At 47.1% G+C, this 10,759-nt stretch overlaps 2 protein-coding genes across 2 annotated transcripts; both read left to right on the top strand.

Annotated features, from left to right (window-relative positions):
* Positions 1-805: 805 nt before the first annotated feature.
* Positions 806-4,168, top strand: LOC134435604 (uncharacterized). Its single transcript, XM_063184677.1, has 5 exons — positions 806-884; positions 1,369-1,464; positions 1,633-1,866; positions 2,139-2,301; positions 2,483-4,168. Exons 1-5 carry the CDS (start codon positions 828-830, stop codon positions 2,926-2,928), a joined length of 996 nt encoding a protein of 331 aa, XP_063040747.1. The 5' UTR covers positions 806-827; the 3' UTR covers positions 2,929-4,168.
* Positions 4,169-4,552: 384 nt separating this feature from the next.
* si:busm1-163l24.4 (uncharacterized protein LOC368754 homolog) lies at positions 4,553-6,052 on the top strand. Its single transcript, XM_063214462.1, has one exon. It carries the CDS (start codon positions 4,605-4,607, stop codon positions 5,535-5,537), a length of 933 nt encoding a protein of 310 aa, XP_063070532.1. The 5' UTR covers positions 4,553-4,604; the 3' UTR covers positions 5,538-6,052.
* The last annotated feature ends 4,707 nt before the right edge of the window (positions 6,053-10,759 follow it).

Below are 10,759 nucleotides of genomic sequence, written 5' to 3' on the forward strand. Positions count from 1 at the left end.
TACTCTGAAATGTCAGTCATTGGCCAAAGGGAAGGCAAATGCACACAGTCCTTTACGCAGTTAGTAGATCAGCAAGATACCTGGCTGAAAATGTTCCCTATTTCTGGGATGCACACACTAAAATGATTTGCATGGGGACTCTATCTCACAAATAAAATGGGACTAAATAGGCCACAGCTCCTGGGAAGTACCTACATCAACATATAAAATGAAACTAGGCAGAAACGAAACTGAAAACAGCCTTTGGTGTTGACGAGCCCTACAGCAACCGTTAGATTATTGTGATCAGATAGACATGGCAGATAGCAGCCTCGCGCTTTCTCAGGACCACTTGTCCAATTTGCCTGGTCATGCTTGATGATCCAGTGACCATACCCTGTGGACATACATACTGCAAAGGCTGTATTAAACGCTTTTGGAACGATAAGGACCAGACAGGCCAGTACCGTTGTCCTGAATGCCGTGCGTCTTTCGATACGCGACCTGCTCTTAGCAAAAACATCATGTTCGCTGATGTTGTGGAGAAACTGAGGGGAAACTGGACTCAATCCTGTTCCAACAGAGGATGAGTATGCTGGACACGAAGACGCGAGCTGCAGCGTATGTACAGGCAGGAAACTGAAAGCTGTGAAGTCGTGCCTGACATGTCTGGCATCGTATTGTGAATCCCACATTCACCTTCATAATAAACTACTCGCTGGAAACAAGCACAAGGTTGTCAACGCCAACGCAAATATTAAGGACAGCGTCTGCTCCGAACATGAAAAGCTACTGGAGGTTTACTGTACCACCGACTCCCAGTTCATCTGTTAGGCTACCTCTGCGCCATGGGCAGCCACAAGGGTCATGATACCGTGTCAGTTGCGGAGTGCGTTGAAAAGCAGGTGATCCCTCATTGAACGCATGATACTGAGGACTTATCCTTTCTTAACACTGAAATCATTCATTCAATAAAGGACATTCATAGTTGGTGATCAAATCATGCTAATCACTGCTACTTTAATCTGATTTTATGTGTGCAGTGTGGCAGGCTATTTAGGCCTTCTTATAGGACTTAAAATGTATATACAAATAAATTTAGTATAATTTGATTAAGTTAATTGTTAATCATAATCAATTTCCATGCCCACCATCACTGCCATTATTTCTTTAATCTGATCTATTTCGTGTACAACGAAACATTGACTCATTGAAAGCTTTTGCTGTAGCCTTCAACCTAGCCACATAACCTGTCAAAGGTGTGGTTTACAGTTTGTAATAAAGACAGCTAAACTTCCCCAGCACCATTTAATGACCTCCCGACTGAGTTACTCTGCTGTAGTTTCTCAGTGCATGACTGCAGGCCCTGTATGATGAATGTGTTCACAGAGGCTGCTGGGAGTGGCCCAGCTGAAGTCCCAGGAGGGACTCCAGAGAAAGCAGATGGAGGCGCAGGACCTGAGGAAAGCCATGGACTTGCTCAAGGTACACGCTCAGCACAACAGCAACACAAAACAATGGATCAGTCCAGTCCAGGATGACACGCCTAGATAGCCCTGTCCCACTCCAACAAGCTTGTATGTGTGTGTGTGTAAACAACAAAAATGCATCTCCAGTGGGTTTACATGACTGTCCCCTCTCTTTCTGAAACAGAAGTCAGCCCAGGTGTCCGTGGAGGAGTGTGAGCGTGCGTTCTCGGAGCTGGTCCGCTCTGCAGAGGTGAGGTGTGCGGAGGTGACGAAGCTGATCAGGCACCAGGAGGAGGCTGAGCTGAGGAGAGCCACTGGGCTCCTGGAGGAGGTGGAGAGGGACATCAAGGAGAGGGAGGAGAGAGCCTCCGAGATGAGGAGGCTGGCGGACATGGACGACCACATCGCTTTTGTTCTGGTGCCTCATCTTATTATCTTCCGTTGTGTTATTGTATACTAGTAATTTTTTTTATTATAAAACAAGTGCATGTGTGTAGCCTGTTGTGATCTAAAATGGAGAGAATATATAGGGCCTGAGCCCTCCCCGTCTCTCTCTCCACGCTAATTTCCTGTCTCTCTTCAACTGTCCTATTACCCCCCACCGCCAAAAAAGGGGCACAATATTTTTGCAGCAACTCCAGAGTGCCTGCTATCCACTGTCATTGAACATCTTTCCTGCATTTTTTACAGAAATTTTCATCTTTGTGTGCCCCTACTGTGTCTGAGGATCCAGCCAGTATCATTATCACCGACAAATGCAACTCCTTTTTGTACTTAAACAAAAATATCTCTGACCTGCAAAAGCAACTAGAGGACCTCTGCAAGCAGGAGATAGACAAGTTCTCTGAAGAGGGTAAAATGATTTCTTATTATCTTCCTTTTATTTTATAATATAATAATAATATAATATTGTTAATAGTCTGTGTGGAATATTATCCTACAATTCTTTGTGGGTTCATAAATGTTTAAATACTGAGTACAATATTTTATGAATGAATATTTTTGAATTAAAGTCACATAACTTTTGCTCACAGAGATTGAAAGTGGCGCTCGTAAGTCTCTAGTCACAGAGAAGGTTTCGTCAAGCAAAGTGTCTTGGGGCGAAGCTGTGGACGAAGAGACATATGAGCATGAAGCAACATGTCGAGATGGCGGCAGTCAGCATCATCAATGGAGACGCCAAAAGTCTGAAGAACGGGCAGCAACGGCACAACAGGCGATGCCAGCAGGCCCCTGGAGGAGGAGGGCATCCTCCGAGGAGCCATGGAGGAGGAGGCAGGATTCGGGGAGACCACTGCCAGAGTGGAGGAGGGGGACTCTGGAGAGGAGGGCCAGCGAGGAGACCAGTCCAGAAGGCCTCAGAGCATGGAGGAGGTCTAGATCGCCAGATAACCATAGCCGCAACAGTGCATTGGACACTCTAGACTATCTACGGAATAGACAGTCAATGTCTTACAAAGCTCCTAATCACCGCAGTTAACTACATTGTCCAGAGAAATTAACATGCATGCAATACAGCTGTGAAATATTGTCTGTATTTCAGCATGTGGTTGGGGACAAAGGGCACTTCAGAGCTCCTGTTGTGATTTTGTAAAGTAAAAGGCTTGGGCGTTCAGTTTACGTGATTCGCGATAATGATCACCCTACATTTTCCCTGTGTTCCTGCATGTTGTTTTCAGACATAACTCTAAAGTTCTAAAGGTCATTGAGATTTATCAAAGGTTTGACAGGGTTCTCAAGTGCAGTCTGATCACGCATGCAGTCACTTCAACATCCAATAGGGGGCGATCCCACACTCCCTAAGGAGCCAAGGCCTGTGAGAATCCACCCAACCCATGCCCTAGAAGCAGCCCTACTGGCCTGAACATCACCTGAGTGCTGCTGTATTCCCGTACCAAGACTTCTTTCTCTACCGCTGCACTGGCAGCCATACTGTTGCTGGCAGCCATACTGTTGCTGGCAGTGGCAGCGCTAAGGCTGTCACCGTGTAATGAAAATGCTTGAATGAGTAGCCTTGCATGCAATGCGTGCTCCCTTCCAGCCTCGTGCTGTCACAAGCAAACAGTGCGAAAGTCATTCACCCTAATGGAACTTGAGTGGTTCCTTCTCTCTCTCTCTCTCTCTCTCTCTCTCTCTCTCTCTCTCTCTCTCTATTTGTATCGTGTGTGGGTGCATGTCTCTAACGCTGAGGGTTCTTTTGGTGATGTGACAAATAGACAAAACAAATGGGGAAAACCAGACAGATTATGGCCACGTGTGTCACTTCCTGCTCTTCTTTTATCCACCGCTGTACCCTTAAGGAGTCTTAATTATGAGGGCCTGTTTCGCCTCAGCGTTGGGCCTGGTATGTCATCATCAGAGACCGACTGTAGCCAGTGGTGGCCTTATTTAGCCTCTCTCGTGCCTTCTGGATCCTTAATGCGTAATGTTGCCTTCCTGCTCTGCTGCTGTGCTGCTGTGCTGCTGTGCTGGGTCGGCTGCTGTGCTGCTGTGCTGCTGTGCTGGGTCGGCTGCTGTGCTGCTGTGCTGCTTTGCTGGGTCGGCTGCTGTGGTCGGAGACGGATCGGTCTCTCCACCACAATAATCTGACAGGCAAATGTTGTTTGTGTTTACACAGGCTACTGTGAGAGTGGTTAACCCTTCCTGGGATCTCTGTGACAAAGTACTTGTGTTGTTGTGATAGAGTACTCTGACAGAGTACGGTTTGCTCTATATTTAAAATAAAGAATACTGAAATAATCATTGCCTATGTTTTTTTTCAATTGGTAAGCCACACCTCTGTGTTCTTTCAGTTGTGTTTGAAAGCTAAGTGTATTTTTTTATGATCAGCATTGTGTGGAGAAGACTATTACCCATCCTCACATGGCAAGCACCGTGAGCTTCTGTGGAGGTGTACCACTGCAGGCATTTTCTCGAAAGAATCAGATTTCTAGAATGTGGTATGCATTGATTGGCTTCAGGCAGTGAAGATTCTTACCCAACTAGTTAAACCAGAGTTAACCACACCCCTTGGCGTACTGTCACAGCCTAGCCTCTCTGGCGATCTCAGCTGTTGTTACACACAACCAGGAAGTCCTTGCCGGGATGGTTGCTTTGGAGGACATACGACCAACAAAATAACTTCTCTCTTAACTAAATAGCACATGTTACCACATCATGGAGGACTGTGCTAAAACGGCGGACACCATTTTAGAGGACCAGGACCCCTTCAGCTGCCCAGTGTGCCTGGACCCCCTGGAGGAGCCGGTGACCATTCCCTGCGGACACAGCTACTGCATGGGCTGCATCAGGGACTGCTGGGACCAGGAGGAGACCCACAAACGGGGCGCCGTGGCGGCCTACAGCTGCCCCCAGTGCAGGCAGACCTTCCAGCCCCGGCCGGTGCTCAACAAGAACACCATGTTCGCCGAGGTGGTGGAGAGGCTGAAGAGGACCAGCCTGCGTGCAGTGGCGCCCCCACCGGGGGGTCCCTGCTGCTACGCGGGGCCGGGGGACGTGGGCTGCGACGTGTGCTCGGAGGGCAGGAAGCAGAGGGCCGTCAGGACGTGCCTGTGCATCGCCTCGTACTGCGAGACGCACCTCAGGCTGCACGAGGGCCTGCACCCGGGACAGAGCCACAGGATGATCGATCCCTCGGAGCACCAGGTGAAGTTCTGCTCCAGACACGGCAAGAGGCTGGAGGGATACTGCCGCACGGATCACAGCTTTGTCTGTCACCTCTGTGTGACGGACGACCACCGAGGACACGACGTGGTGGTGGACCACCAGGGTTGGGTGCATGTCGACAGCGGGCACAGGAGTCGGGACGGCCACTCGTCTAATAACAATCACGGGACTGCTGGGGGTGGGCACAGGAGTGGACAGCATAGAAGCAGCACCCACCACCATACCCACCATAGACACGGAACTGCTGGGCAGGAGAGGGGTGGCGGGCATGTAAAAAGTGGGCACGGTGGGAGTGGCGGCGGGCATGAGAAGAAGAAGAGGAAGCATGGCAGCAGGCATGGAAAAAGGCAACATAAGTCAGATGGGCATGGGAGCTGGCACCAGGCAGGTCACCATGAGAAGAGTGGGCAGACTGGGCACTAGGAAGTGCATGGCACAGGCTCGAGCAGGGTTGGACTGGACAGCTGGCGTGCAGGACATTTTCCTGGTGGGCCGACCGTACCCAGAGACAGACACTGTTTTTAGTTTTTTATATATATATAAAGATCAGCCCTTAGATGGGGTGGCCCTTTGGATATCTTTAATATCAGTGGCCTGAACCAATCAGGGAGGGAGAGCAGAGCAGTATAAGTGGCTGGTCTATGCCAAAAATGCCCAGGCTGTGTTTCTATCCCAGTGCAGTCCATGGGCATGAGAACGTTGGCACGGCATTTTTCGTTTCAGTCCAGGCCAGCACAGTCCAGTCAAGTTGCACAGAAAGCGCAGTGGATCCGCTATCACTTTGTCAGATGTCCAACTTGACACAATGTGAGTAAGGGTGTAGTGTGCTCACCACCTGCTCTACCAACCTCTACTTACACATACAACACTTGGTCTCCAGAGACATAGGGTGCGTTCCAATATGCGACCTTGCTTCCTCCACTTGTGCTTGTGGCCTCGTCCCACCTCCTGGCCCCTCCGTTGAGAAAACAATAGTTTCCCAGCTGTCAGCCTAGCTACAACAACTTTTGGGGGACTGTTTTTCATTCACCATCCCAATTGAAATTGAGAAAAAGACTTTACAATTGAGCTTTTGCAAGATATTGAAATATAATGCTGTTGTCAGTGATGTCATCATGACATATTACTTCCTGGTACGAGGCCACAAGCACAAGTGGAGGAAGCAAGGTCGCATATTGGAATGCACCCATAGAGAGGAGGGGTGGTAGTAGATGACTCCATGTATGCTGCGTCTTTTGGAGATATAGGCATTTAAAACACCATCACTTGAACATTTAGTTAACACTACATGGATGTTCTGTCTTAAAGATGCACTGTGTAATATTTTTTAGTGATTCATTTCCAGAATTCATGCTGCCCATTCATAAATGTTACCTTTTTCATTCAAAATTACCACCACCATCAAATTCTAAGTATTCATTGTGACTAGGAGATGTGTATTTTTCATAGGCCAACACGAAAAGGTGGATCTCCATGTAGTCATAGTAGTAAATATTAATGTATCACTTGGTAAATATTCAAATATGGCAATATTCCGTACAGTTTCGATGAGCAGCCATAGTTGCAATACTTATTGTGGCCACAAAGTATGTGATCATTGTATTATTGTATTATGTATGTATTATGGGCATGGGTCATGGGTAAACAGTTACAGTAGGACGTCACACTTGTAACCCAAAGGTTGCCAATTTGTCTCCCGAGTCGACCCAGGTTGTTGGGGGGAGTAATTAAGCACACTCCCCCATCTTCCTCTATGACTGAGGTATGGTACCACTACCATCCCACCGCACTGCTGCCTTGGCACACCGTTTGGGGCTCCCCCCTTTTATGGGTAAGGCATGAAAGCAATTTTGTTGTGTACAATGAGCTCTGTGTGTTGTGGAGTACTGTCACAACAACCATGGGAGTTTCCTAGATGGACTTTCACTTATTGTTTACACTCTACATGTACAAATATAAATGACACTGATAAACACTAGGCTATATTGAGTCCTTCACCACGTCTTAGAAGAATTTTATTATTATCTGAATCATTTCACAAAGAGATTACAATTGATTAAGTCTTATTGTTAAAATTTACGAGTGTTGTTATCACTCATCTCCAAGAGGAAATTGTGAATCTTCCAAGTGTGAGTGATGAAAGGTGCTTCAGAGGGTAGACGATTATTATTTCCTCTTGTGTCTCAATCAAAATGTTAATTCTGGTTTTAATGACATGTTACCAAATGATTATTCAACGGTAAAAGGAACACATTTGTTCACTTGAAGTTGTGAAAATGCAAAAATCTCATGTTAATAGAAACAATCATTTTGGAAGAGCAGCTATATAGGCTATAGGCTTACATGATACTGAATCATGTTGTGGAAATAGCTATGTGAAATAAACAGTCTTTTCAGAGAATAACATTTTTTTGTTATGCTTATTTATTAGTCCTGGAAAACATGTAAGGCATATGGTAACATCACACACAGAAGCGTTACGAGCTCTACGGCCAGACGGACCAGGGCTGGTCCAAAACCCAGAGTCAAAAGCACAGGAAGCAGCAGCACTTCAGAGGGTTCCAAAGAAACCAAACAGAGAGACCACGAATGGATGGATGGATGAATGGATGGATGAGGGGAGGAGAGAAGAGCAAAGGAGGAGGAGGAGGAGGAGGAGGAGGAAGAGCACAAACAAACAGAGTAAAACAACCTGTCGTGTCTCTGACGTGTGTGGAAGAGGCCTTTCCCTTCGGACAGGCAGGTGGGGGCGGAGGGTGTGAGGAGGAAGAGGAGGAGGAGGAGTGAGACTGACCCTGACTTTAGACTCTGTCACACCGTGTCTCCCCAGAGTGTTCAGTGGTTCATCTAACTGTCAATCACAAGACACACGGAGAGAGGGCGGGCCTTATACATGCTGCAGTTGGGGGACTGTGATTGAGACCAGATTTTCATGTGGTGACAAAATGGTCCGATGACTTTGTAGCTATAACGAGCACTATTCAGGCAGTAGGCTATAACACACGCAGACGGATCAAACAAGCATAACACACACTGTCGAGAAAACAGGACTTCCTATACTGTACTGAAAAGCTGAGCTAATTTCACATCTTTATTTTCTTTTTTTTACAACCAGACAAAAAGCTACTGCAAGGTTTGTGTGAGGGATAATGTGCCCAGAGGAAGGGTCAAGGTGCCAACAGTAAAGCTAAAATACTGATACAATACTATGAGTGGGGAGGTGTCTGCTATCCACACATTGTTTATTCAGTGGCTAACCACAAGTACGTGCAACTTGAAGTCCTCGTACTTCAAACAACACATCTTTTTTTACATGTATGTGTGCATTACAAATAGTAGCATTTTGCTCAATTTCTTGCCATTTTCAGAGCTGATCGTCCACAGAGCAGCATGAAGATCTCAAAGAGTTTTCTCTTCAGAGTTGCAGTTCTTGAAGTATTTCAAGGGCAGTTCTTTTGTACTGACTGTATCATTCAGACAGGCAGAGAGAAATCTATTCTCCGTTCCACCTCTTGCTGAACTTACCAGTATCAACTCAATCCTTGGAAAAAAAAAAGCCAAGGGGATCGCTTAAAATGTCTGATTTTGGGGATGGTTCGTTTCAGAGGCCTTAAGTGGCGAAGTGCATCTGTGAGCCAGGCAGTGCAACTATGAAAGGGAAGGAGGGAGGCACAGAGAGAGAGAGAAAAAGAGAGAAAGATAGACAGACAGAGAGTGAGTGAGTGTGAGAGAGAGAGAGAGAGAAAGATAGACAGACAGACAGAGAGAGAGACCGAGACAGACATACAGACAGACCGGCAGAGAGTGAGACAGAGACAGAGAGCGAGAGAGATGGGGAAAGAGAGAGAGAGAGAGAGGAGGAGGAGGAGTGTTTGTCTTCCTGCTCTGGGGAAGCCATCATCCTGAGGAAGTGGCCTGGCTCAGAGCAGCGTCTCGCTCCAACTCTCCGGCTCTGCTGCTCCCCAGTTGCACTCCGCCCCTCCCACCAGAGACACGCACACCTGCCACTGAGCCCCGCGCCCAGCCATACTGGCTCACAACTACGTACTAGGAGAAGAAAGGGAAAAAAATGTCCATCATTGAGTTTTGGTGTCAAATTTAAAATGCACCGAGCGAGAATCACACACACACACATGCCATTAAATGTACGTATGTCATTCCACTCCAGATGTTGACACTAGGGGTCTGGTTCTGAGAGAGAGAGAGAACGGGAGAGAGAGAGGGAGAGGGTGGGGCCAGTTAACTAATTCAGCTTAGCACAACAGGCAAATAAAACAACTCGGCGCCTTGATCTGGAGGATGGGGGAGAGATCGAGATTGAGATCGTGGTCGATTGAAGAGAAATGGCAAAAAAAATTGTCAAGACCCTGTAGCCTTTATGGTGTCTGTCTGCAGTTTAGTTCAATGTTAAAAGACATCCCTGGTCTGGATGTCTGTGGGTAGTAGTAGTAGTGGACTATATGACTACGGCCATGGAAAGCAAAGCGTTCCGTGAAATCGGCTCCAGGTCCTGAGTGTCTAGCTCCATCATTCTCATGGCCAGGCCCGCCGACAGCGGGGGGACAAAGGGGTATGTTGTCCCGGGCCCAGTGAGATAGGGGGGCCCAGAATTGGGTTCCCCTAGCATTATATGTATTGGGTAGGGGCCCCTTTCAGATTGACTTTGTCCCGGGCCCAGCAAAAGCTGTCAGCGGCCCCGCTCATGGCAGCTGCGCCACAGCTGGAGCCAGAACGCAGATGATCTGATTTCCATGCTTTCCAGAGAGCAACATATTTTACAACTTGGCCTCTCAAATCTCTGAATTTTTTTGTTGTGTGTGTATCGCTCTCTGTCTCTCTCTCTCCCACTCTAAATGGGAGGATAGGTTGTGGGAGCTTGGGTTAAGTGTGTGTGTATGTGTGTGTGTGTGTGTGTGTGTGTGTGTTCAGCTTAATTAATGGCCTCCAACACCACAAAGTATGCGGTAGTTTGTTACAAAAAAAGGGGGGGGGGAGGCAAAAGAGCAGATTTGTAATCAGAGACCTCAGGGCCAAGTCCTCACTGGAACCACCAGTGATGTTGATACACGTACAGACATACTGTATCAAACAGTGGCTACAAGGACATACAGTGTTGGGCATACAGATTCACTGTAAAAGGTGTGTGTGTGTGTGTGTGTGTGTGTGTGTGTGTGTGTGTGTGTGTGTGTGTGTGTGTGTGTGTGTGTGTGTGTGTGTGTGTGTGTGTGTGTGTTTAGGGAGTTATTTTTGTGAATTGGGAGTCGTTTCTGTGGTTTGCATTTTTTTGTTTTGTTTTTTAAAAATTTGCAGGCACAGCACCCATCCAACCGTCGCCAGCGCAAACACTCTGAATTGTTGGGATGGAATGTCTGTGACAACATCAGATGACATTCGGTAGCAAGAGACTTGAGGTCAGCACCTAAGGAGCATTGTGACTGACCGGGTACACCACAGATATTCATCCACACACGCCAGAAACAATTCTGGACTCTGTTTGCTTTTTCTTTTTGTTTTCTTCTTTTTTTCTGTGTCAAGCGCAAGGTCATAGGAAACATACCCAGAAAGCATCTCATTCTTTATCTTTTTTCTCTTTTTTTTTTCTTCTTCGTCTTTGTTTTTTTGTCAACAGAAAGCACAGTAGCAAG

Source organism: Engraulis encrasicolus, chromosome 2 (genome assembly GCF_034702125.1).
Source record: "Engraulis encrasicolus isolate BLACKSEA-1 chromosome 2, IST_EnEncr_1.0, whole genome shotgun sequence".
Lineage (NCBI taxonomy): Eukaryota > Metazoa > Chordata > Actinopteri > Clupeiformes > Engraulidae > Engraulis > Engraulis encrasicolus.

Coding starts and splice junctions, on each gene's coding strand:
- si:busm1-163l24.4 (XM_063214462.1), top strand. CDS start 4,605: ATGGAGGACTGTGCTAAAACGGCGGACACCATTTTAGAGGACCAGGAC.
- LOC134435604 (XM_063184677.1), top strand. CDS start 828: ATGGGCAGCCACAAGGGTCATGATACCGTGTCAGTTGCGGAGTGCGTT. Junction 1,867..2,138: donor ACCACATCGCTTTTGTTCTG/GTGCCTCATCTT, acceptor CATTTTTTACAG/AAATTTTCATCTTTGTGTGC. Junction 2,302..2,482: donor AGACAAGTTCTCTGAAGAGG/GTAAAATGATTT, acceptor TTTTGCTCACAG/AGATTGAAAGTGGCGCTCGT.